The following is a 27,681-nucleotide window of genomic DNA, read 5'->3' on the forward strand; positions in this document are numbered from 1 at the left end:
GCCATCGTTCATCGTAAGTTCATAGCTCAATTGCACAAACGCAGCAATTTGAAAAGAAATAAGAAAACTCCCCAAGAAATATGATGGAAGAGCGCTGACGTTGCACAAAGGGAAAAGAAGAATCTATATTGAGGAGCATTCCTAGGACTGTGGAAACTCTGAGGCTGTTCTTTGAAATTTTATATAAGTTTTCTTCTGATGCTATTTTTTTTCTTTGGCGTATTCGTGAGTTCATATTGGAAAGGTCCTTCTCTCTTTGCTGCCAGGGTTTTCTTGATTTCCGTTCCAAAGTATTGGTTGATGTATTTGCCAAATGTGCGCTAACTGCTTTCTAAGCACTGCCACACTTAGGCAACATGATGTGAAATGTAACCGCCGTTTTATGGCTTAAACGATGTTAAATGTAGTTAATTGGAAAAACTTTTAACTGCAGAAAATTTCCCTATGAATAGCCTTCATAATAACTATCTCACTATAAAACGCAAAATGCTTTGCTCACAAGGACAACTGTACTATAAAGGTGAAGTGTATTGATCAAATTACCTGAGATAATAAACTTCGGATGAATAACTCCTCTGTTGATGAATGGGAGAAGTCTTCCTTTTTACCTAACGCTGTTAGTGTGCTGGGAAGGCAATTGAGAGAAGAGCATTACAGAGTGCCTGGTGGTTTCGAGCACAGTTTATATTTTTAAGTTAAATAGCTGTGTGAAATTGTTGATGGAAAATGGCACTGGAATTTTTTACTGTTTCTATTCATGTTTCTTTTTTTTTAGTTGTAATTTGTTCAAAGTACTATCATCTTCCTTTGGATAGAAAGTTCTAGGACTATATAATAGTGAATATGCATGGGGAAAGAGACTTTAAATGTTGCAAAACTGACTAAAGAGAGAGCAATGAACTTCTTCACGCCCGTTAGTGTAAAGTGAGGCCGGAACACAACTGGAGATGTGCGTACTGAAATGGGAAGAGTTTAGGGCACCAGGGAAGAGGAAGAAATGTGGTGGAAGGGAGCTCAAAAGCAAATGAGGTGTTCTAGTTTTTTTGTTGCTCAGCGCATGCTGTTCCTTCCCTTTCTGCTGAGTGGGGACTTCTGGAATTTGGTACAATTCCAGGAAAGAAAAGCAAGATGATGGGTCTGCCTGCCTTTTTGTAGCAGTGTGAGCTTCAGTTTTGACCAGAGGTGTCAGGTACCCAGGCAACTTCAGATGCATAAATTGCAATAAACCTATTTCAGGCCTCTTATTATCAGTCAGAATACAAACAGAAAAATGTATTAATATTCAATGTCTAAGACACCTGTAGCTGCATATATGGGTGAAGAACTAAGAGCTGAAGAGAATGGGATGGCTTTTAAAAACCCATTAAAAGAAGATTTTGGAATATCCTCAGAGTTGTTGGTTGGAGTGAGTAGAGGCCATACAGAGTATTCAGACATACATGTCCTTGAAGTGTGCTATCTGCCATCAAGTAAAAAAGACTGGAAGTTAAGAAGAACCACAAGGAGCTGATCAACTGCAGTATTTGTATGGAAGGGTTTAATACTATTGCCCAAAAAGAAAGATGTACGTATTTCAGGGAAAATACTCAACAGTAAAAGCATGGCATAAGCTTTTCAACTTAACGCAGAAGAGGAACATGGGAGTAATACTAAATACTAAAATAATAATGGATTTAAAATTTATTATGATGAGGGAAAGTATGGAATTGATACTCATAATAGATGCAGAAGCTCAGGATGGAAAGAAGGCTATCTTATTGATTAACGTTTTATCTAAAAGATAGCCAAGTTGACTTGGCTGCTGAATGTGATGATGGTATTCAGGAATTTTTCTTCTCAAATTTTTAAAGGCTCTGTCAAAGCAGACAGCCTTTAATTACAGTTGAATTTGTCCGTGCGATATGCCTTAACATCATTAGACATACAATATGAAGTTTTTCAGTTATGGAGTGAAAAAAATGTACGTGTTAAGTTTGTAAACATAAGTATTAGTAAAATAAATCCTTTTTAATGAAGTAATAACCAAGACCAAAATATTAGTTCTAAATACTGTCATATAATCATGTATTTGCAGTGAAGAGCTTGCATAATGTGTATTGGCTGGCCCAATTATTTTACTGTGCTGTTCTTATTTCATTTGCCATATACCCACTATGAAAAATGGACCTAAAAGGCCATACATCTTGAATGAACCAAAACGTTGTATCGTAAATATACTTCGCAGTAATTTGAAATGGAACTTAATGCAGAAACAGACCCAATGCTGGGTTCCTTCCTTCTGTGTATCGGAAGAAATTATTCTTTTAAAAAGTTCTGAGATTATGGGACACGTGAAGTTGAGATCATGTGAGTGTGATCAGGTTGTTTCATATGTACATATAGGTATAGATACATACATATATATGAAGCCCTCATGTAAAAAAATACATATAAAAAACTTTATCCTGTAGAAACGGAAAATCTAGAGCAGAGTGAAACAGGGATTTGAGAATATCCGTGCATTCAAAAGGTGAGAGCAAGACAGGTCTGCAGTCTTTGGAAAGAGATTAAGAGAAGCCTTCTTTCAGCGGCTGGGATTGATTCTGCGAGGCTCAAACGGCTGGTGTCAGGCACGACGCAAGGGGGCAAGAACTTACGCTGGAGGAGAGGCCAGGCACTGCGGGAATGTGGCTGGAATCTGAATAGCGATAAAACAGACTTTTTTTTTTTTAATATGTTACATGCAAAATTCAGTTTGGGTTATTAGGAAGCGTTAGCTTGGCCAAGGGTTTTGAGAGTTCATTCCTTAGCGCAATTCGTTTTTGCTGGCTGCCTTCGTCTTTGGAAGAATAATGTTTAGTTGATACCTGTGAGCTACACCGCCAAACCTTCAGCGCCCAAAATTAAAAGCTGGATTTAAAATGTGAACTAGATCAGAAGCACACAGAGGCAGAAACTTGGCTGTGAGAAGGGGCTTTGATGTCCATAATGTCTTTTGTTTAATGTCTGGGGCTTGCTTTCAAATGCCAACGCGCACCGTGGAGGCCTGGCCCTCCCATCGCGCGACAGAGGGTGCTTTGGGTGGCAGGGGGAGAAAAAGGAGAGCCCTTCTATCCTGCAGCACAGAGTTGACAGGTACGGAGGCTTTTGGAGATCTTTTTTAAGAAATTGTGCGCTAAAGTGTGCAAACCCTTTAGTTTTGCAAGCGAGGGAAAGTTCGCAGTCAGTCAGGTTTTATCTCTTAATGAATAGAGACTGCTGAAGTAAGGGTTAGGTAATTGAGTTTATAATTAATTAGCCATAACCCTCATCAGATAAAGCAGTTGTCGGGATTTTTTTTTATCTCCTTTCTCTCCCCAGGGCCTGCCCTTCTTTGTCCTTGCACTGACAGCCAGCACTTATCTGCGGCCTTCTCCAGGCCCGTGCCCATCAACGCCGCCTCCCCCAGGCTGGGGTTTGGTGGTCAGCCCGGACCCCCATTGTCCTGCGCGGCTCACAATCAGCCGAGCTGTCGGTGCCGGGATGATGAATTAGCGGTAGGAGTTAACGTGTAGGTGAACTCCAGATTGGAGTGGCGATAGCCGGCCCAGAGGCTTCTGTGTGTTAGTCACTCTCCCCGGCGCTGAGAAGCTGCTGACACCTTGCGACAAAGAGGTTAAAAAGGTAGATTTAGTAAAAGAAATGGGGCATTTCTACAGAAAGTTAGGGTGCGTACAAAGAACCCTTAATTTCTTCTGCTGTGTAATATCGCCGCAACAATACTGAGAAAATAGATTAGATTTTACGCTGTTTCTTTGGGTGACCTTATCTCCCTTATACTGTGGGCTGAACGGGTTTGCTGGGCTACAAACTTTAGACACCTGTCTTAAAAGCGTCAAGATTGTAAAAGGTGCCTAGTCTCTCTGCCCCTCGAGCTAGATGAAGGGTATTTGGACGTGGAATTTATCCTCCATCAAAGCACTGTCCTTTTCCGGACGCGTCGGAGAAAAGGCGCTTTCTTGCTGCGTTTACAGCAGGCTGGTGGCATTGAGCTGGGCTTTTTGACAGAGGTTTACCTGCTGGAGGAGAAAGATGTTCAGAGACAGGTCTGTGGGTTTTCTCTTCATCGGGAGTTTTTGAATTAGAGATGAAGACTCCCGTGTCTCACAATATTGACTTCAGGCTCTGAATGAGCACCGTTTCTCCTTAATCTGAGTGGCAGCACTAGCAAATGGAACTAAGTCTCTTGATGCTAGAAAGGCTTGATCTTGATTCTTTTTGAAAATATATAAAGCATTGTTCTTCTGTGGTCCTCCTTAATTTCCAAGTAGACTGGTATAGCTTTCCTTTTTCCCTGTCATTTCAGCAGCAATGTGCGGTTTCAGTTTGACTTCAATTCTTTTTGGACTCGAGCAGCAGAAGCTTCCCTGGGCGCACATATGCCTTTCTAGGATCTTACTCAAAGTTAAATCGGTAATATATTAGTTAACCTCCATTTAAGATGACAGTGTAAGTGCATAAAAGATATTACTGATGGCAGAACAAACCTGTTCCATTTTGGAATAATAGCTTAGCAATTGTCCTAGTGGGTCTCACAGCCCTGCAGCTGCTGTGCTCTGATGCCTGTGCTTTGTGGAACTCTTCAGTTATGCAAGATGCGTACTTCATCCAGGCACAGGAAAGCAAATTCTCATGTACCTCGCTGCTGACTGGCTGATCAAATGGAGGAGTAAAGGAAACAATTCTGTAACTTCTCCTTTGGCATGGGTTGTGACAAGTGAAATTCCAATTAGAGATGTAGGAACTTTTTTTTCCCCCCAACAAGAATATTTGGAGTGGGTATCTAAAGGTGTCATGAAATAGCCATCCTTGGAGGTGGCTTCAAGGGTGACTTGGAGATGACTCCTCAAGAGTCAACTGGACAAGGCCTTAAGCGACCTGACCCATGTTTGCCTGGCGCTGAGCAGAGGGTTGGACTGGATGGCCTCCAGAGGTCTTTCCAACATGCCTTGTTTCGATTCTATAAATCTAGGTGGTGTTTAAGTAATCTTGTGAACAGAGTCATGTTTTATCCATTGCTGACATTGACGCTGCTGGAACAGTAGCAACATATGCGCTTTCATTTCCATGAATTTAGCTTCTCTTAGGTCAGCTAAAAGAGGAAGAAAAGATTGGTGGAGGATCGCTTCTGAGAAGAGTAAAAATCAATGGTGGCATAGTAAGAGGTCCTCTGTTCTCAGCGGCAGAGTCCTGCTGCATTGCAGGTTCTGCTCCTCTCTGATGGGAGCACTGCTGCTATTCCGAAGGGCGTCGTGGAGGCAGCTTCCTGGCTTTTTTCACCAATGCACAGATGAGAGAAAAATACAAAATAGCCTCTGTACGTGAGTCTTAACCTCCCCCACACCCCAAAACCTATGTGTTCAGTTTTTGAACTATGTTGTATATGGAGACAGGAGTTGACAGTGGGTATTGGAATACCTTCACCAATCTCTCCGGCCCCATTCCTCTAATTCTGTGATGAAAAAATGAAAACCTCTCTGCTGGTGGTCAACAATCTTTTAAATGCGGTGAGGGGAGCCTCTCACAGCACAGGTGAATTTTCCTACATGCGGCTCCTGCTTGTGGGTCAGAAGGGCTGGTTTTGCATCTTCCATCTGAAAGTGAATCGAAGGAGCAAACAGCCTTAGTGTCCCCCAAAGAGACACTTAGTTGTGTTTTGTATGTGAGAGAGACCAAGCATGAATGCAGTGGAAGAAAAGAAGATCATGATCATCTCTATAATGTAAGAACCGTGCCAAAATTTTTTTCCAAGTTGAGAATTTGTGCTTCAAATTAATATCAACCTTGTGTTATGCTGTCTCATGCAGAAGGATAAGTAAGCGTGCATTGCTTTTAATTCTAGGAAACAGTGAGGGAAAAAAGATTTTGGTTTAAATTTGGGTCCAAAATGTAAGACTTTTTGAGAATATTATCCTTGAACAATTTTTTTAAAGCAAAGCTGACAGTATCTTCCAGAAAATGGGTGTGGATTAATAGCATTGATTCAGTCTGGATCAGATTAGTGTTTACGTGGTTGGTTTTATGGTAGAAGAATAATCTTGTTTAGTTTTCACTGGATGTTTTTTGGTATCAATAGTGTATTGTAAAAAATGTATATATAAAACTAATAAATCATATCTATAATAATAAACTGCATGCTAATGTAGTATTGTTGAAGTTTTTTTCTTTTGTACAGGACGTTTTCTTTAATACCCCTTTTACTATGGTATCAGAGAAAACTGTGCGTTTATTAGATCAACTCAAGTTCATTATTTTGCTGGAGTCATGGGAAATATCAGTTAAATTTTTCACCATGCCAGTGCCCGAAGTTGTCTCGTCCTGGTGCTGTGGCACTTCACTGACACACTTGCTGGAAAACTGAAGCCGCGGTTAGATGCGATGCGGTCCTGTGTGCGTCCACAATCCCGACATCTGCTGTGCATCCGTGTCTCGTGTCATTACATCCCACGAGCGTTGGGGTGATATACTTAATTGAAGCCTCAAAATACTCCGGTGATTCAAAAGAAAAACTTTGCGTTGAAAACCAGGCCTGGGGAGGGGTGGTGCAACCTGATATTCTTTGCTGTTTTCAAAGCTGGGATTTCCCTGGGTTCTTCTTTTTCTGATTGCTGATAACAGTATCACCATTGTTTTATGTGTCTGTGAGCATTAGGAGACATGTTTCTGAAAGACTGGGCAAGAGTCATGAATGCAGATAAACATCTTTTTGAGATTAAAAGCCAGCACTGATCCCAATAACAGCTAATACTGCGATACTGCAGCAGTTCAGTGTGCGAGTGATCCTGTCGTCCTAGAAGGCTGTGATGTATTGCCTGTAGCAGTCAGATTTCTGCTCCTCCAGGGTACTAATTGGTTTGGAATCTCTAGCATATACCACGAGGTACGTAATGTTTTGGTTTGCTTTTTAAACGCTCATTATGGTACTGTTGTAGGGGGCGTTCTCCTGAGAGGTGCTGGGGACAGTGATGGGAGCTTTCAAATGGTGAAAGATTTTTAATTTTTCTTTTTTTTTTTTTTTTAAATAACAAGCTTGATGCAGTAAGAGGGAAGATGGAATGACTGGACTTAAGACGTGCCACTTTGCAGTTAGGAATTTGAGGGCCATTGAGGCATTCAGGCTTTCAAAGAAGCTGTTAAAGGCAGTCATAAGATAGCAAAAACCCTCTGGTTTAGGCAGCCTGGATAAAGTTGCAGGGATAATTTAAATCATGATATATTTGCAAATTTGTTCTGTTTGTAGGAAACAAAGAGTGTGGGCTTTTTTCCTGGAAGGTGTCGCTGAGAGAAAGCTGTGATTTCCTGGGTGATGTCAGCACTTTTTTTCCCACTCTGGTGATTTCAGAGCAGGGATTGATGACCCCCTCTTCCTTAACGAGCTTTCTAAATTGATTTGATCATTGCTTTTTGTCACTTTTGCAGAGCTAACACAGAAATGACAAAAAAAAAAGGGTCCGACTGACACACCCAAGCGCAGGATGCTAAAGTTGGTAATACCAAGCATCATCAGGAGCCATAATTGACAAATAATACCCCTCATAAATACTGCCAGTCTTTTCAATTAGTTTTCATCTCGAATTCGGGATGCAAAATGATGGCCTGTCAACTGACAATGGATGACAAAAATTAATAAATTGTCTTCTAAATACTATGGACACTTAAGAAAAATTGGGCAGCCAATTTAGCACAGCATGAACCGGGGGGAACCTTTTGTACTGTTGCCGTGCCACTAATGTTGTCTGGGTCTTTATTAATGGTGCTTGGCTGCTGCTGACAGTTTTGTTGCTACTGGCAACTTTCTTCATTAAAATTAAAGCCAGCGTCAAATCCCATTAGCCGCACTCCGGGTACCTTGCATTTTTATTTATATAAATTTATTTTGTCTTTACAAACATGTTCTTTATCTACAGAAACTTGGAAAAGGTGCTTAAAAATTACTCTTTCGTCTTGTTCCATGGCTGATTACTTAACTAAATAACGGATTGTGTTTTGTTGAGGGAGATTGTCTCCAACATGTTATAATGTGCCTGGTCTGCAGCCAAGTAAGCGCACACAAAAATCCATAAATGATCTTTATAAATTACCTTTTGTGAACGTTGTCTTCTTCTATATCGCCTGCAAGCAAGTTGGTTCTCAGATGCTCTCATGAAACGGTAATAGCCTCTGGAGGAGAGCAGCTCCCTTGGATGGTGTTCTTCTGTTGCCTGTTCAACTGAAATATTGATGACGTTGTGTATATGCTTAAAACTGAGTGATCAACACGTGTGAAAGACTACTCTTACAGGAAAAAGACCCTGTGTGTATCTCTACGTGATTTTGGGGGGGGGGAAGGGGACAAAACCCTTTGTTTCTGGAAAGATCTTTTGATTTTTCTGCTTTAGAAAGTCCTGGGATGTCTCCTTCAGATGCAAGTCTTCATTTGTCGAAATGTGTAGAACTGGATAACGGCCTTTGCTGTTCTTGCTGTCACTGCCGAATATTGTGGAACATTAAAATGCGGAGGGGCCAATGCAGTAAAGTACCTGAGGGATGGCCAAGCAATCCGTATTCTGTATTACAGATCGCATGTAAAGAGTTGACCCCAGCTTTAAGGCTTCACATGGAAAAATCTGATGCTACCAGAAATGTCTCAAAACAGACATGGTGCCAGAGGTGCCTAAAGCCGACTGTGGTCTAGCCTTGTGCTTTTACTGACAGGATACTCTTTCTGGAGCATCGCACTTTGCCACCACCTTATATACCAGCCATTTCTAGGGGCAGACATTTCCAAGACAATTTAGTCACTGCTGGCTTTGTGTACAGTTCCTTGGGTTTATTCTGCTCTTTATGCAATGGCTTATGCACCAGAGCACCCTGGCTAGTGTCACGTAGTGTGCTTTTTCTGGCATCATTTGGGTATGAGTCAGTGATCCAAAAACCTATCATCTGCTTCCTGATTCTTGAGGCTTCTGATAGATGGAAATGCCTTGTGAAATGCAAAATATGGCTTAGGTTTACATCTGTGGGGTGGCTTGGGTTTCCGTCCCAAGTGTGCTGGAACATGCTTCTGGGTGGGCAGAGGGGTAAGACAAAGTCTTCTGTCGACACGTTATTTTGGCTTTTATGACGATCTAAATGTCCTTTCTTCAGTTTGGAAAGTGAGAAGTGAGATGATTTGTCTCGCATGCAGGCTTTGAAGCAGTAGCACCATGAAACTGGAAGTAAACCCAGGCTGAAGTGTAGGGGAGTGCCCATGGGTTCGTTGCAGAAAACCAGGAAATGGCTCCAGATGCTAATATCTCCTGATGCGCTATTTTCCTATCAGTATAAATAGAGCAAGTGCTGTGTGCGAAACACCATTTAAACGTTCACTTAAATGGTTATGTTTGGGAATGATCTTATATGGTAAGTGAAAAACAATTAATGGTTTAAATGGTATTTTAAACTGATGCACTTACAGCAATTTTTTGCCTAAAATATGTGCTGCGTGGCTCAAATCGGAATTTCAGTTCAGTGGAAATGTAGATTAAGTGACCCTATCAGTCTCAAGAATGGATACTTTATAGAAAGCAAATAAACTGGTGACATTGAATTACCATCCATCTAATAAATCCAAGTTGTGCTTTAGCTTTTCTGCTAAATCTACTTGGTTTAAAAAATAAAAATAAAAAAAAAAGGTGTCAGTAGTTAATTGTTGGCTGAAGCTTAATATCTGTTGAAGCAAATGAGGCATGAAATATACTACATAGGAAGTATTGTATCTGGAGTGATTTTAACATTAAAACAATATTACAATTTTTAACTTGCTGACACAATATGCAGAATCCTTTATTTTGAAATTACACTGATTAATGCTAAGCTTGGTAAATGGGGGAGAGGAGGAGTGTGTGCTGTATATAAGGCAAAGCAGGCCCAGACAGAACTGGCTTTTTTCCTCAGAATTACTGGTTTGAGGCATATTAAATATATTCTGGATTGTCTCAGGTTACTACTTCATAGGCTAGAGGAATCCTGACCATAATATCCTTGTCAAAAACATTGATTTATGATTTCTCAGGAAAGTTCTTTCAGATAACTGACGCTGGCGATTGTCTCTCGTATTTTGTTAACTGTAATTTCTGTAACACCTCTCACAGTAAAAAATGGATTCCTTCTGTTAACAACAGCAGCAGCTTTGCACTTTTGCAGTAACAATTTAAGAATGCAGTGTAATAAACCCCTATTTGAAAGGTGTCTTTCGATTGTACCCTTAAATCCCTGGAAAAGGGCTTGGATAGGTTTTCACCAGGGTTCAGGGAGGTGGTGTAGATGTGGAAGTACCTTGAGTCTTCAAATATATAGTGTAGATTAAGCAAGTGAAGAGGCTTCAGGAACGTTGATGCCGAGTCTGTGCTGGAGAGAGGTGCTGTTCTCCGTGGCTGACCCTGCTGGGGCTGGGGGTTGCTTCTGGGAACCGGGGGAACCGGGGAAGTGTCTTTCTTCTCCCCTGGATGTTGAGTTGGTCTTTGACGAAAGGCAAACACCCACAGACCCTTGTTTTCTGTCTCCTCCTCATCAGCAGAAGTTGTCTAAGGTGTTGGGGTTTTGTGAGGGAAATTTTATAGCCAGTAGAATGCATTCCTTTTCTCAAAGGACCCAACAGTGACGCTCAAGTCATGGCCCCTGGCCAGCATTAGCTGCACTTTTTTTTTTTAATGTATTTCAAGCTGAAGCCAGAATGATTTTGTTTTCAGATGATAAAGTACAGATTTGCTTACAAGAAAAAAAGACAATTGTGTATGCTCTGGAAGGGATTATTTTAAAAGATGTCTCTGCTGCCCCTAGTAAATATATCATCATCTTCCACAAATAGCTTGTTTAGCTCGGCTTCTCCGCAGGTGTCAAGCACATTGCCATAGGAGGTGGTTGGAGCTCTCTCTTTCTACAGTTGCCTGTTTGTGTCTGGGCTTATTCTACATTTATCTAAATATTTTCTTCTTGTTTAAGATGAAATTGAGAGCACAAGTGCTTCAGTGTGTTTGCTTGAATGTAGGCTCTGGTTGGCAGTTCATTGGAACGGACTGTGGTCCTCAGAGCATGCGTTACATCTTGGGTGTCGCAGGGTGGTGGCTTTGCTCTTCATTGTGTCTCCTTGGAGTACCATGGTGGCCTCCATGTAACCAGCTGGGACACTGTCTCGGTATGGAGTAGGGTAGTGTCTCCAGTTTTTCGTCTCTTCACAAAGCATAAAAAACTGCACCAGAGGGACTGTTCTAAGGAAAACAAAGTGTATAGTCATGTCACGACTACATTAAAATGTCCTTTCCAATGGGATCCTTGTTGTAACAAGGGGGTAATACAAGAAATATGGTTATGACTAAATGGGTTTTTCCATTTTCTGCAGCTTTTTTAAGAACATGAGACATGGTTTTGTGAACTTTAGGATATAGGATCTGGCTTAAACCCAGTTATGTCGTGTTTGACTCAACCATTTGAATGGATAACCCTTTTAAGCCTGCTAATGTATCTGCTCATATGACTGCTCTTTATGACCCACCTTCTACTAATTTATGAAACTGCAGCTCTGTGAATGCCTTAAATAAATAACATATAAAGCAGTTCTAAACTAATTTCTTGAGCCAAAGGTAGCACTTGTGATTCCTCTCCAGACTAAGCACGATTGCCGCCTCTTGATTTTGGGATCTTTTTGGCAGTTGACATGCAGAGACATTGACACATCTTCCCTCAGAATCCATCTGTACCTACCACTTGGTGCTAGGCAAAAAGGAAAATGTGCCTGGTGTGGAGAGATGTTTCACTCACGGAGTTTGAGAGTGATGGGTATGTTTTGTAACATTTCAATAACTGAAGGAGCTCTGTGCCTGGAAGATGCTCATTCAGTAGGTACAATTTCCCTTAGCAGGTAAGGTGAAGCCATTAAAGAGGCTGAAGGGATATTTTCACATTGGGTTCCTTATTTTTTTTTCTTCTCTAATGATAAGAGGATACTAGTTGCCCAGCATACATTATCTGCATCTCTGAAGGAGATCTTCATGATGAAAGTCATCCTCATTCTTGTTCCTCTGAGTGAATGGGACATCTGAGGTATAGAAACAGTATGACAAGTCAGAGTATGAACTTGTTGTTTCTATGTGTGTAGACACACATGTGAGTGTGTGTGTATATATGTATATTTTTTTTTTCTTTTTTTCTTGCTCTGAGGAGAGATTTGAGGAAGGAGAATGGGGTGGGTGGAAGGAAGAGTGATGGAGCATCTTTGCAGTGCTGAACCTGTTCAGGGTATCCTGGGAGGCTGATCACATCATGAAGCAGTTTGGGGAGTGTCACTACCTCTCTAGCACACGTGGGTAGTGGGGTCAGTGATGCCAGCCATCCTGTGACCAGAGGACAAGGTGTAAAATCGAGAAAAATGAGGCAATAGGGAAATACTGTAAACTAGAGTCATGAAGAGGGTCTTCCTCTACTGTAGAAGAAAAAAAAGATTTTTATTATTTTACCCCTACAAAGGATTAAGGACCAGAGGTATAACTGTTCAGCAAAATTAATTTTTAATGCAGGACACTCCTTTTGATTAAAAAATAAAAAAATAAAATCCCATTATAGTGCAGAGTTTCTGAGGGTTGTTCACTAAGACCTTTTTGGTCCCAGAATTTCACAACATGAAGTGTGAATCCTTTCTACACAATAATATGGAACACAGTTTAAAAAAAAACACACACGCTTTTTTTTTTTTGCCAGTGTTCTTGGTTTTGTTATTCAGTAGATGCTGTATTAAATTGGATTTTGTGTCCATCATTATTAAAATGTGAAGTGTGTCGGTCACAAAGCATACATTTCAGGGCAGTTAGCTGAATAATTCTTTTCTTTATTATCCCAAATTACTGCTGAGCTCTGGAGAGGTGAGCAGTTTAGCCAATTATTGCCATTTGAGCTGGATTTGTGGGTGATTAGCTCCTGGTCGAATTCAGTCCTGGCAAGGGCTTTGAAGCCTTCGCTTGTGTGATTTTCACAGCGGTGAGGTAGGAATAGACGCGACTAATGACAGGAAGGTCGCGTGGGTTATGTGACCTGTGAGGGGGGGGCTCGGGTTTAGCAAATAGGGCATCCACAATAACAAGTGTGTCACTAACCCCGCCGTGCATAATCGGAGTTTTATAGGATTGTTGGAGATGCTGACAGCTCAATTAAAGTGTAACCCTTTGTACCATATAGCCTGGCAGAATGACAGAAATATTACCAACAAAAAAGGGAGGGGGCCACAAGGGAACTGGTTAAAGATCCAGTATTCTTTTTCTTTCCCCCCTTCGTTGGAGCTTGCACAGAACAAGCTGCAAGAAGCGTCCATTTGTGAAATAATAGGTTGTCCAGGGGAGGGGTATGGTGCCAAACATGGCTACAAAAAAAAAAAAAAAAAACCCTCTCTTAAGTGGTCTTCCTGATGTTTCTATGGAAACACTATAGTATCAGGATAGAAAGTTAAAATTGGGTTTTAAGCTTTTCATGGCTTTTCTCCCATGAACCTCTCCCCTTCCCCGAAATCCCTACTCTATATAAAATATGATAAAGAGAATTTCAGGGTTCATGGAATGGAGCACTACCATAATGAGAGCCACATCGTCTACCTGGAAGTAGTAATGTCTGCACGATGAGTCATTTTTTTTTTTATATCATCCCCAAACACTCAGTTTGTTAAGGGAAATAAATGTTTTGTTACTTCTTTTTCATGCCTGCCCCTGCAGCCGTTTCTACCGCCATGAACGTTTCTGCTCTTAGAGCCTTTTCCAAATTAACCGTGCAGCACCATCACATTGGCTTGTCCCAAATCAGTTTCCCAGCATTGTTTTTCCTTTTAATTTTAGTCGAAGTAGCAGTGTTTGACCACGCTGATTGGCGTGGACACTGGCTTCGTTTACAGCCAGCATAGAGTGTGGTGCGTGATGCTGGGGCGGCAGCGAGAGGTAAGAGTTCAAATGGAGCCGATCGCTGCCGGCTTCTCTACCGCCAACTTAGACCCCTTGGCATCAGCCGTCTGGTTTGTCTGACACTAAGATAATGATTTGCATCACAGCACATTTCACATTAGCGCTGACGATGGTGTCAGGGAAACCACAACTGCCAGTGCCAAGGGGTTAATAAACCAACTACTTGAGATTATTAAGGGCTGTGATTTCTTTTTTTTTTTTTTTTGACAGTCCAGGATAAGTGGAACAAACCTCGGAAGGCAACAGAGGCAGAAACTACTGTAAGACAGAAAAATACTGTGACTTGCTTGGAGCTATGCCTCTATCAGAGTGGTGGACTGGGTTTAGAGTGAGAGATGTGCCATTCCTTTACATATGTAATGGCATTTTGTAACACACTTGAATATTCAACTCTGTAGAAAGGCCATATAGTTAACTGCAGAGTATTCAATGTACTATTGATTTTATAAAGTCTGATTTTAGAAACAATCATAAACTAGGGCTAACAAAGAGTGCCTCTTCCACAGATCTGTCAACTGAAGGAGTACTCACTAAGTCTTCTGCTTTGCTGAACATCTCCATCCTTTACCTGTGTGTGTTGCATTGGCTTTGGATGTCCCTGTTTGTGGGTCTGGAGTATTCATTCTGGCCATTGTGCAGACGGGTGCAATTGCAATGCTCTGCCAGAGCAGTGTGTGTGTTCCTCCATCCTGCAAACTGCAGCAGGGTTGGGTAGTTGGCTTTCCATTCAAATTCTGCTTTGGATGCCAGGGTGACTGCTCTTGCGTGATCATCTTTTTGCCTCTTAAGAAAGTTGCTCGTTAGGTAGGTGAGTGTGGTGTGCTAGGTGGTGGCTTCCTGTTCTCTAGTCCCCAGACTGCGGTGCAGTTGTCTCTTCTCAACCACGTCGTGCTCATAAGTAAGATTAGTAGGTTCTGATGCTCAGCAACGTCCTCGAGGAATCCTTGTCCGTGCCACGTTGGAAACATGTAGCCTTCCTTTTAAGAAAATATAGCTGCAAACTGGGGAGCTGCGAAAACTTCCCTTAAAACTATTTGCTGTGTATCAGAGGAACCCGTATATCACCCACAGCTGATAGGTAAGCTCGAAATCTGGCGGCTGAGTCTTGGAGCAGTCGTTAAAAATGAAAACGCAACAACGGCAAGCATTAAGTGTGTTCTTCCCATTTACCATTTCTTTAGTGCTGAGCTTCCTGGCAGGAATTTGGTAGCTGTTCTCCGTTGGAGGTGACAATCTTCATTGCCGGTACTGCTGTAAGACTTGCTGAATCTCCATTAAGATTTTTTTTTTAGTAAAGCTTTCTAATTTTTTTTAATAGTCTGTATGCAGAGAGCTTGGAAAGTAGTAGGTTGCAGGTTGATTGTCCTTCACGTTTTAGCAAAGCTTTTGTATTTTTCTCCAAGTCAGATCCGAGATCCTCTCTTTTCTTTGACTCTGGATGGAAATAGCGGCTGATCAGCCTCGGTGTTAGGTAACCATTCATGGTGCAATCACCCGCTGTGCAGAGTTACTGCCTTGTGTTTAGGACATGTTAGAAGAGAATTGGGCTCAATGTTCTGATTTCATTTCCTCGTAAAGCTGGTGTATAACATAAATTTGAATAGTTTCTTCAATGGGGAAGCATCTTTGAGTCTGTAGCAAAACTCTGCTCCAGCTGTAGTAACAGTTTTTAAGAAGGCATGTGGCATTTTTCCTGTGTGTATGCCTGCAGTAAGAGTAGATGGGGTCTTTTAGGGTTTTTTTTGCGATGCTGTTGTTGAATAGTGACGTTTGAGAACATTTGAGGTCTCCTGTTTTTGGATCTCTTTAGAGGCACTCCACTTTTGCGTAGCCTTTGTTCTGCAGTTCAGTTGGTCCCTGCTTGTGCCTTGTTACTGTAAGAGATGTTTACTACAGGTGTAAAAAGTTAAACAGCTTCATAGGTAATTGTCCGAACGACCAAGCAGCATTCCCTTAAAATTCCTGGAAAAAAAAAACCTTATATTTGGGAGATCAAGAAAACAAGTTACTTTTATATGGAAATATTCCAAATACATTGGACATCTTCAGCAGTTGGTTCTCCAGAGGATTAGTTCCCTTCTCTGTTATCTGCTCAAGTTAGTTGTTGATGAAAGAGCAACGATGACCGTGAGCTTCCTATGCAAGTTTTGCATGTAGGTGAAATAGTTTGAGCTGGAAAAATGGACTTTGACTAGAAACTTGTTACGGTGAAATATTCTAGAAGCAACAAATATCCATTAAGAATGAATCTCTTGGGTTTTATTAACGCATCTAGACTGCTAGCTAGACTAGCTGGAGTTGGCTAGTCATGCAAAGCTGGAGAATTTACCGGTGGTTGTTAACCGTGATAATAGATTTCAAGGCAGTGGATTGGAAGGGTTGCCTTGGTAGTTATGTGAGTGAGGATGTTTGACAAGCATGAGGGGGTTGGGGTTGTTTTGTGAACAGGATGCAAATGATAGAGCTGTAGAAAATTCATAGCACCGCTAGATGCTAATCGTAGGTATGAGAACTAAAGACCTGAGTGGAAAATTAAGAATTTATGCTGTTAGTGATTAAGTGCAAGACTACATATTTCATTCTGTCAAAACAGCATCAGGGTAACAGTATGAAGGGGGGAAGCAAAAAAAAAAAAAAAAAAGCTTGCATGATGCTAGTACCTCAGCCCAGGCAGTGGTGGAAGTTTCTAAAAGAAAACAGGAGGCAAAGTATCATGTTTTCTTTTCCAGAACGTCTAGTCTTGGCTTTGCTGACTTCCAGAGGGCTCTGCCATTTTTGCTTGGCAAGCTGAGAAAAATCAAATGTACCAAATAAACAAACAAAGAAACCCAAAAACCCTCAAGTCAAGTGGTACGGCTGGGGCAAATGCAAAAAAAACATGAGTGAGTTCAGCTGCGATCGCTGGAATTATCCTGTTTGTGAAACCCTTTGTACCATGCAGCCCCTGGAAAATCCAAAATCCATGGGAAAGAGGGAGAATTAAAATGGAGCACAACAGAGTGTGCAAAGTGTGTTGCTCCCCAGACAGGATTAATTCTGCGGGCCAAGCAGTGGCCATGGACACCTCTCTGATGGTCAGCATGTCCATTTTGACGGCATTTATTTGTGAGAAGTATATGTCTGTTCTGCTATCATCTGTCCATCCTGCCTGGAGAATGAAGGTGGCTCACCTGCCAGCATCTTTGGTGTAGTATTAAGCAACTTTGAGAGGTTACTCTAGCAATACTGAAAATTTGCTGCTTAAAAACTGAAATATTTCCATAAAATGAATCCATAATTGTTTCACCGTTTGTCTTCATTTGTTGTTTAAGCAAGCAAGGTTTGTAGCTCATGGGAAGGCACCTGGAGTGGCAAGATTTAGCTGATTACTGCGTATTTAGACAACCTGTGTGTATTATGTGTGGTGGTTCTTTGACCAGTGTTGGGTGGTTTGTTGGTTTGTTTTTTTTACTTTCAGTCCCATCAGCCTGAGACTGGCAGCTTTTCATTAGCTGCTCCTGCCTTTGCAGCAGCGATGGGGATGCGGAGCCTGACGGCAGTCTGTAACTTCTCCTGGTGCCCCGAAGCTCAACAGCATCAGCCGATTGACTCCGTTAGGGCCCCCGTCTCTACCAGCAAATGCAATCAATAAATCTTTGTTGGTAAATAATTGCTATTGAACAGAGTTTTAATATAAATTTATGAGTGGTGTTTTATCACAGCTTGAGGCTACGGCAAGCCACTGAGTGATGGATTTCAGATAGCACTTACATTCATTACATTAACTTTGTAAGTTATTTAAAGCTTGTACACTTAACATTGCTTTTGGCTTGCAATGACCTCCTGGGACTAGACGTAGCTTACACATTACTAATAAAGAGCTCGCAGTCCGTACAGACGGTTCCTCCGTTTGCTTTGTACGGTGACGCAGTTCCTCGAGCAAAGCCCAAGCAGGGAAGTTGGTGCACTCTGGTTGAAGTCTTTGTCCTGGGGCTCATTAAAAGTCCAGCTAGCTCGGTCTGGCAGAAGACGTGTTCCTCCGTTAGACGCAGAATTGCAATTTTGGAGGGAAGGTGGTAAAAAAAAAAGTTAATTTGAAGTGTGAAATTCTTCTCAGTTTGTGAGCAAATTGGAGGTGTTAAATTCTTAGTGTTGAATCTGGTGGCTTTCGGGGAGCGACACCAAACCGCGGGGCTAAAGTTGTGGATAGAAGGCTGAAACAAATGCAAGATTTCCTCCAAATTAGGAGAAATAATGTTATCTGAGTAATACTAGTTGGAGACAGAGATTACTTTGACAAAAAAAAAAGGGGGGGGGGGATTTTGAAGTAGAAGTTGATTTACTTAATCCATCTCTGCACGGCTTGGAGACTCGGTGTGATTTTTGCGATGTGCTGTGTGTACGTGGGGGCCTGTTTGGCCGTGACTGGAGATGTGCCCAAGCTACCTCTCAATTGCCTTGGAGGTACCGAAGATCAGTGGGAACCCATGGATCTTGTTTCCTAGGCAGAATATCTGATGTGACTTAAATGTAGACGTAATGTGACTGAAATCAAGGGCTTTTTCCTTTTTTTGAGTAACATTTCTTGTCATATCTGGGCCATATTTTTTTTAATTTTGTTCAAGTGCATTTATAACTGATCTAAACTCCAATACTAAAAGCATTTCTCCAGACCATTCTATATAATTACTGCAGACAAAGTGGCGGTCTCTAGCCTTGGGGAAGAGAAGAGTGTGGTTTGTATGAGCTTCTCTGCTTCCTAACACTTTGAGTTCACTCCTTCTATTCGGAGCAGTTTCCCTCACAAGTACTGGAAGATATTTTTAATTCTCACATAATACAAAAATCTGTTCTTTTTGCAGAGGTAGTGCCTAAAGACAATGGATTGGGAAGGCTGGTTTGTTAGTTAGGCACAAATAGGTAGATGGCATGTATTTAATAGGTAGATGGTACAGTTTTGGGTTTTTTTGACATGAAAGCACAGAATTACACTTTAAAAGCAAGGTGAAACCCCATTTTGATCATTTTCTTAATTTAGATCCAGAAAGAGAATTTTAGAATTCATACCTCTATATAGTAAAAATCATGGTAGTCATAGGTTTTATTGTTTATTGAGTTTATGATTGGCATGAATTGACAATTAGGTAAGTAATGACGTGTTTTATGTATAGCAAAGGGACAGTTAAAAAGGTGTGAAATCTATATATTTTACTTTCTTCAAAACTTCAAAAAAAGGCAAGGGGGAAAAAAAAAAAAATCACCATTGTGATCCTTACAGCTTTTTCCCCATTAAAAGGTCTGAAGAACAAACCAGTGCAGGGAAGCAGTAATTTTTGATCCCCACAGCACAGCGATAACTAGAATCGGGTCCCCCTGAACGCGAGCAAATGTGCTGCAGGTGAGGTATGAAAGATGGGAAAGGTGAAGCGACAGATCACCTACTATAGACAAACAGACGAGTCAAAGGCAGAATAAGCTTTCATTTTTTAATGGAAGAAAACAACGTCTCTAACCACTGGAAGACGGTAATTGGGATGTGTGACTCGCACTCGCAGAAGCTTTTGTAAGAAAGCAATTCAGAAACCCCATTTGCTCTTGTAAAAGTTTTGAGTTGTAGCAAGGAACAGCACCAAAAAAAAAATAAGGAATCTGACCCCCAGATGGTCAGAAAGTTCAGAGTTTGTACCGTTGCGTAGTTCAGTTGTCCAACACAAGCTTTTCCTTACGGTCCCGTCCACAGATCGCTTCGAATCGCAAAGGGTTGTTCTCCACAGCTTTATTTGAAGCGTGCCTCCAGGAGCAGGTGGTTGTGAGCATGGCTTTTCTGCTGGGAGCATCTCTGCGGTTGCCAAAGGGAAGTTGTTCACATGGGTTGTGGTGAGGGACTTCACCTGGAAGTTAGCTGGAATTTACCTGGCTCGGGAAGACTTCTGCTTGTGCAGAATTGCCTCTGGGCCCCTCATGGCTTTGGGATGGGGTCTGCAGAGAGATCGCTTCATAAAGCTGTGGGTTTAGTGGGAAAACAGGGAGCATCACTTGCTTTTAGGGGTTTTAACCCGCTTTAACAAAACAACTCCATGGGAGCTGGAAGCACCATGCTTGATAGTGCAGATTTCTGTGTTCTCATTTCACATTTTTTTAAGTTCCATGGAAACTGGAATGGAAAAACTCATTTTATGTGGATTAGAGAGCTGAGGTTTGTATGGGTTTAGATTCCTGGGTATGGTTTAAGGAAATGAATGAAGTGTCTGCTTGTGTCCAAACTTGACCCATGGAAGCAGTGAGGCCCTGTGGTGTAGGTAATGTACATAGCGCCTCCACCGGGACTTGCAATAACCAAGCTACTGTATGAATTCCTCGGGAATGGCCTTCTGACTTGGTTTGGGAAATTAAAATTTCCTAGGGAAGTGCGTTCCTAAAGCATGGCTTAATTTACCACCCTCAGTGTGCTACAGCACGTTAGGTTTTGCTTTTCCAAGTGACTTTCTGTTTTCAGGCTGAGGACAGGTTAACATGCAGTAGTACTCCTTGTCCATTTAACCATGCTGATGAGTTTTTATCTCAACCGTTGGTTGTTAGCGTTTATCACTGGTGTTTAGGGTGAATATGATTTGTGCAGAGGTCATTTACCTTGTCCACCTCCTTTCCTCTTTTGGTCGCATCTTTATTTAAATTACCCAGAATTAGTTGGAAAAAGTTTGTATTTGCCCTGTTTTCATTTTGCTGCTCTTGCCTGGAGTTGGTGTCTGTTTTGCTGGCATGAATAGCCGGGAGGATTTCCAGGGACAATGAGGAACCCCCAGGAATGTGCTGAACGGACACACAGTGGGATCCTCACTCAGCCTGAGGCTCATCATTTGTTTTGGAGGGCTAGGAAAGGCAATGAGTGTGGTGTCTTTAGCAGCTGGGAGTGCATATGGATAACTTTCCTCTGCGTCACATTAAAACGTGCTTTCCTGAGGCACAGAATTCAGTGTAAAAGGGTTTTGTGTCCCCGTTGGACAAAGCCAGTGTTGATACAGTCTTTTCTCTTTACATGGCTGGCTTTATGAAAGCTACGCTTGGAGCTTTTCCTCCTAAATTACAAATGCTGAAGCTACCAATGGAGAAAACATGCATCATGGGAGAAATAGGGGAAAATGCGTGACTTGCAGGAGAAGGTGTATCTAAAAACGTTGGCAATTATATTTATGTCTTTCTCTGTCTTAAATAGTTGTGCATTGGAAAAGGGGTGTTTAATCTTTTTTTCCTTTTTCCTCCAATAGGGTATGCTGCTAAAGCGAAGTGGCAAGTCGTTGAATAAAGAGTGGAAGAAGAAATACGTGACGTTGTGCGACAACGGCGTGCTGACCTACCATCCTAGTTTACATGTAAGTACACGGTGCTCTCTGTACGTTCAGCAACATCGGGCCCTGATAAACCAGTGTTAGCAAGTTTGTCCTGACATGGTTTTGTTGAGCCCTCTTCAGTGGAGGAGCTTCTTTCTCTCTCTTCATTCCCCTCCCTCTCAAAAAGGCACAATCTGAAATAAAGCACAAGTCTGAGTACAGTCAAGTTCCTTCGAATCCCCTAGAACTGGGCTTCCTTTGCATCCCAAGAGGCAGCTGAAGCCTGAAAAGGTTTAAGCCTTTATTTTGTGCTGGTGCTTTTTGGACTTCTTGTCAATCCCAGGATTGAAAAACAAAAGCATTTTACAAGGAAGAGCATTCTACATGTAGTAAAGAGTGAGGAAAGTTTTCTGGTATTTGCCAGTGTGCAGTGGTGAGCAGCCTTTTGAAAATGGCGTAGCTGTTAGAATATGTGCCATAAAACTTTGTCACGTTAAGGCGTCTGTCGCTTTCTCTGCCCAAGGATCCCATCTGTCCCTCTCAGTGAGTGTAGCACAGTCCCTGGGTACGGTTTTGGGGGTGGAAGGAGCACAGTGGTCTGACTCAGAACTAGCCCACCCCATCTGCCCCAGCCATGCCAGCAGAAGGGAGGGTGATGTTTGCCAGCTCCTTCCATGCCAGAGCAGTTCAAAGGCAGAGCCAATGTGGAGACTCCAGATCTTGAAACTCATGGGTGATTCCCAGTTCCTTCACTTGCTCTGTAGTATGAGGCAACAGTAAAATACAAAAACCATACTGTTACCCTCACCAAGATCTTTGGAATTGTATCTGGTCTTTTATTTTATCATCACATATGCCAGTCGGAGAGTGGCCAGCTGTAACATTTCAGGGCTGGTTGTTTCTAAACCTATTGGTGTCATTTTGAGCTCCTGGGCAGATTTTCATTAAGGAGTGAAGACCAAGGTTTCGAATGGATGCATTTCTCTAGATGTGCTCTGGGGCTTATAGACCTGCACATGGATCTGTCAGGAAACTTCTACTTTAGGTGGGTGATGTCTGAGGAGCGTGGCCACACTGATGCTGTGCTTGCACCAGCTTTGCTGTTCCCTGTCCGCTGGATATTAGCACTTTCTCTGGTTTGACACAAGATTTCGTAGTCTCGAACCCTACCATAGTGGTGCTTCTCTACAGTTTCTGATGTTACTTCCATGTCTCTTAAAATTATTTAATAAGGTAACAACTAACTTTAAGGCATCATTGCTTTCCATCAGACATCTCATCCGTTGAGTTCTGGAGCAAGGTTTTGTCCAGCTTTTCACTGTTCCCTGTTGTGGCACTGGGACAAGTCTGTCTGGCCTCTTTGGCCATTGTTTAATTTTGGGGAATTCTGTTGTGAAATAGTCCTGAAATACCCAAATTGCAGCTTGGTATTGCTCACAGAAGGGAGGCAGAGATACTGCATGCCTTTGAGGCAGCTCCCGCGGAGCTCCCCCATGAGTTTGCCTTGGATTGTGTTGGCCAACCCATGGTCATAGAGCGAGGAGGAGGCAAGCTGCCATTGTCCGCGCCCAAGTCCCTTCCTGGCTTTGTAGCGGTGCTCTATTGTTCCTGGCAGTTGCTGTGCACGTGTTGGTTTTTCATTGCCTCTCGCAGACAATAGAGTACTTCTTCTCTGTAGGCTTCCCTGGAGCTGCTTAGTTTGCCCCCCGCCCCCGAGCGAGAACCCGTTGAGATTAGAGGTAATTACTTTGAGATTAGAGGTAAATCCATGGGAGATCAGAGAGAATCCATTTAAAGAAGAAGTAATTACTAGCCTGTAATTGTTTCGCTCTATCCCCCACCGCACCCCCTCACCCCCAAGAAAAAGGTACCCAGCTCTGTATTTCCATGTGCGCAGACCAGAGAGTTTTTCACATGCCGCGGCTCCCTGGGCTGTACGTGCGTAGATGGTGGTGAGGGACCTTACTCGGCTTCTGGAGACACCTTTGCTGAATCTACTCTCTAGGAATATCTAGGGTTCTGCTCACTTGTGCTAAAATCTTACTATGATGTGACTTCTCTTCTAAATTATGCTGGTTTAATGCTTTATTTCTATTGCCTTTAGCCTTCACAGAGTCACTGCACTACTTCTCCAGTACGTTTCCATGCTGCCTATGGACTATTTCTTGGCAGTTAACTGTTAATATACCCTGCAGAGCGTTTGTCATCCATCAGGCAGTAGGACGTGAGTAGCATCTTCTCTGCCCTGTGCAAACCACAGTGGGAGGAGGAGGCAGGACCAGATATTTGAAGTCAATTGCACTTCCCGTGCAGTTTGTACAAAACTTTGTAGGCGGGAAAGTCAGAATTTCTTCTTGGGTATTGACAGGTGAATGGGTTTTCCCCCAAAAGGGACTCTGATAATGTGTTTCTGGTTTGGGTTTGATAGTTGTTGTTTATCTGTCGCTTGTTGCTTTTTACATAGCAAGCCAACAAAACTGATGAATTTTTACTACTGTGCTTGCATTGCTGTTTGGGATAATTTCTTACATTGTTTTGAAAAATAAGGACCTTATTCCCACCAACCTTTCCATTAAATAGCATTGAAGAAAAGAGCTTTTGTATAACACTCTAATGTCAGTTTCCTAAACTCATAAAAAGCCTGGCTCTAATCTAACCTGTTAGGTTTGGGTTATCTCAAGTATGCAAAACATTTTGGTTTTGCAAAATTTTGCAGCTGTAATTCTGTGAAGCGAAAGGTGGGCTGGCCTCTAGTGGTGGCAGAAGAAGTAAATTTAGAAGATAATTTGGTCTTTCCAGACTGTGGTTCGAGTCAGAACATAACACCTGCCTTGGAAGAACCTATTATAATACTTAATAGCTGATAGTGAACACTGTTAAATAGTGCTTGAGATCTGGCCAGAAGCGGATCAGTTGTCTCCATCAGATGCATTCAGCAGCAGCTCAGGCATGAAGGCAGTGGTTTTAGTACAGAGAACGTGTCCGTATTGCAGAAATCCCTACTGTCATCTTCTTTGAAAGGATTGGCTACGGAATGAAAGGTTTTGGGATGGGGAGTGAAAATCAAATTAGTACCTGTCTTACAGAGGAGCTAGCCCTGGAAGGGTCAGGCCTGTTTGGCAGGGCAGCGTGTTGAAATGACGACTGTATTGTGCCAGCTAAATGAGTAACTACTAATGCCACCACGTTGATGCTTGACACAATAGCTAAATTCATATTCCTTCCTTTCAAGAAAGTGGGGGGAGAGAAAAACGGGGGAAGAAGAATACACGTACATAAGCACCCTACTGTTTTCTGACTTGGTCATGTCAGGTTTTTTTTCAAGAACCTGAAACCTTCCCATCCCTTGGGATGCTGAGGAGCTGTGCCGATAGAAAATGGTGGGGATAATGAGAGAGAACTTTGACCCGCAGGCTTCAAAGTTCACCAGAGCTGCCTATTCATCTTACGCTTCTGGAGTACAGCCGTTGAGTGGATGACTAAAATTCTGGCCGACAAATTCAGCGTCAGCCTCCCCAAAGGGACCCTAGGGAATTTGTCGAGGCATCCCTTGGCTTTTAATGGCAGAATGCCATGTGCGAGGGCTCCCGAAATGCATTCACCAGGATACCTGCTGGGCAGCGTTACAGGCTGCTGCTTTATCTGAGCCTTATCCCCATGAATAGCTGATAGTGTCTCACCACTGTCTGCCTGCCAGAGGGTTGCCATCGTGCCACAGGTCAGTAGATGACAAAGCTTTAGCTGCAGATGACAGTTTTCTGCTCTTCTATCCCCATCATCATCACTGCCCCATCTATGAAAAGAAGAAAAAAGAAAAAAGCTGAAAACAGCATTTTTAGGGAAGGGTGCTTCTTCCCATTTTATATTTAATCTGTTCTAGATTTGATTTCAAATAAAAGCACAGCACTGTGGCACCTTATGGGGGAAGAACAGCTTCTTAAATACCTGAGAAGGGAGGTCTGATGCCCATTTGGAACACGTGTGGTGTGTAAATCCCACATACCTACGCAGCGAGGTCGATATTTGCTTGCTGAGGTCTGTATTGCAGTAATGCCGCACTTGAACCTTGCTCCCATCCTCACTCGTCTGGTTTGATGACCTGTGCTGAGGTGTGTAGGACGGTAGCAGTGGCTGTGCGTGGGAAAACCTACCGTCATCTCCTTGAGAAGTGTGTGGGTTCAGCCAGTCTGCTCAGTTCATCTGGCAGTAGCCACAGTTTCAAAACTCTTCCTTAAAAATAGTGCTGACTTGGGTGAGCAACCTGCGTGAGCTAGCTCAACGGGAGCATTAGCAATGGTCTATCCTCAAACAAACTGAAAGTTGTTGTTTTTTCTTTAAAAAAAAAAAAAAAAAGCCAAATTCCAGCCTGGAAAGGCATCATGTTCAACGCTAGGCTAAACTTTGTGCAATATATTGTACGGACACATCTTCTCTACAAAACAGACCCACTTCATGGGCTTGTAAAGTTCTTCAAGACTTGGGATGAGGGACTAGGCTTTCAGTTGAGCTTTCTTGCTTGGTCGTTTCCTCCAGGAAAAGCAGACGGGGTGAGAAATGGGAGGCTATTGAAGGTGCCCTGCCTGTTGGCATCTGGAAGTGCTGCAGATCCCTGCCCTTTTCTCAGGTCCCATAGTACAGCATTTTTCTTAGGGCTGCAGTTGAAATCTTTGACTACCGTTAGTCATTTATGATTTTCCTGAATAATTTGAAAACGGGAAGCGTGCTTGCACATGAAGTATCCTGCCTCTCCTCATTTTTAAGAGGACACAGCACTCGCTGGGCTCCATGGCATCGGCAGCAGGGCTGGGTGCTGCTCTGGCCACGGGAGCAGCACTCGCCTTCATGGTTACGAATAACTGCCTACAGGCATCATTGCAGTTCAGCCTGATCTTCAGGCTTGTGTTACCTCAGGCTGTTTGATAGCTCCGAAGTGTGTTGTTTGCATTGCTCTAATAGAAGTATTCATGTTCTTATATATTTTGAAAATACCATCGTGTGTGCCCATTTTTTTCTCCCCCTGTTTTTGCTTCAAAGGAATGTAAAGCTTTTTTTAAAAGGCTGGCTCTGCAAGCCCTCCTAGCTGGCCTTTCCTATGAGCAACTAATCCTCAAATCAAGCCTAGGTAAATACGTATTTCAGCTGCCAAAGGCATATACACATGTTGTTTTTCACATAAGATGTAGCTCTGCCTCCTGACGGAGCAGTGATCGAAGCAAATCCTACAGAGTAAAATGAGGATGTAGTTTGGTGATGAAGATAAATCTACCTGAAGCATGTGTAAGTTTTTGTTACAGTAATTGAATCCATAATATGCCTAAAACATCGCTTGAGATAGAAGAACTGAACGATAGGAACAGTTACACAAGATGTGTAAAATTGCTTATTGCAGCTGATGAGCTGATGCTGGTTTTTTCCGCTCCCCCCAACTGGCACTCCTTCTGGATGCCTTTCCATTGGTGTTCAGAGCAGCGTTCTCCTTTCTACCATTATTGACTGAAATTGCCCAAAGCTTTCTTTTCTTAATTCTATCATGTTTCACTGTGAATTTACATTGCTTCTAGTGATAACTAGAAGATAACTGACCTTTATGGAAAAAATAAGTGTTAAGCATGCTGCTGTAACTTTTTTTCTGGTAAAGATTCCAAGCGTAAAACGTATAACCTACAATGTTTTTAAAGGAAAAGAGACTTTTATAAAGTGGTATAGCTGGAGAGATCACTCAGGCACTTTACAGCTTCCTGGGAAACTTCTTTATTTTCTTAAGGATGCGTTGGGAGAAAAACTTAAAAAACAGATGGGGAAATAGAAGCTGAAATGTGTCTGTAGTCCTTAAGTGAGACCTGTCATTTGGGAAAGTTGTCAAGGAAAATTATTTTCCACCACCCTCCGGCTTTGTGGCTTTTCAAATTAGAAATATTCTTGCCTGAAAGTACCGTTGCACCTGCTCTGCTCAGTGAAAGATCAGATTGTTGTTAGCAATGGTCAGCGAGCCCCCCTGTGAGCTGCTCCTCAAATACGTGATCCCAGCCCATGGGGAGGGAGAGGGAGATGGATTATTCACAGCAACTTCTTACAGTCGCTTCCCTGAGTTGTTAGAGACTCACAGGTCACCAAATGCACCAACAAGGCAAACGGGAAGCATTTTTAGCTCCATGTCCATCCATTTCAGAGGGCATGACAAGATTTATCACGTCGTTAGCGCAGGACATGGTAGCAGACATAATGCTGCTGGTGCAGAGCCCTGCAAACTTGCAGGATGGAGTAAGAGCAGCAAACAGACGTTTCAGTGTCGTGTCTATGCTCTCTTCAGAAAGGTGGGGAAAATTTTTGGTATGAGAATGAGTTGCAATCTAAATGACAAAAGCCAAGCTATTAATTAATCATGGGCTTTTATAAAA

At 42.3% G+C, this 27,681-nt stretch overlaps 1 protein-coding gene across 1 annotated transcript in view; it reads left to right on the forward strand.

Annotated features, from left to right (window-relative positions):
* Nucleotides 1–27,681, forward strand: part of LOC104462849 (arf-GAP with GTPase, ANK repeat and PH domain-containing protein 1) — a 196,340-nt gene that overhangs the window by 81,566 nt on the left and 87,093 nt on the right. The window contains exon 10 of the mRNA XM_010074981.1: nt 21,221–21,325. Coding sequence (XP_010073283.1) covers nt 21,221–21,325 — 105 coding nt within the window. The remainder of the gene's footprint in view (nt 1–21,220; nt 21,326–27,681) is intronic.

The sequence above is a fragment of the Pterocles gutturalis genome, unplaced genomic scaffold, assembly GCF_000699245.1.
Source record: "Pterocles gutturalis isolate BGI_N339 unplaced genomic scaffold, ASM69924v1 scaffold592, whole genome shotgun sequence".
NCBI classification, from domain to species: Eukaryota; Metazoa; Chordata; class Aves; order Pterocliformes; family Pteroclidae; genus Pterocles; species Pterocles gutturalis.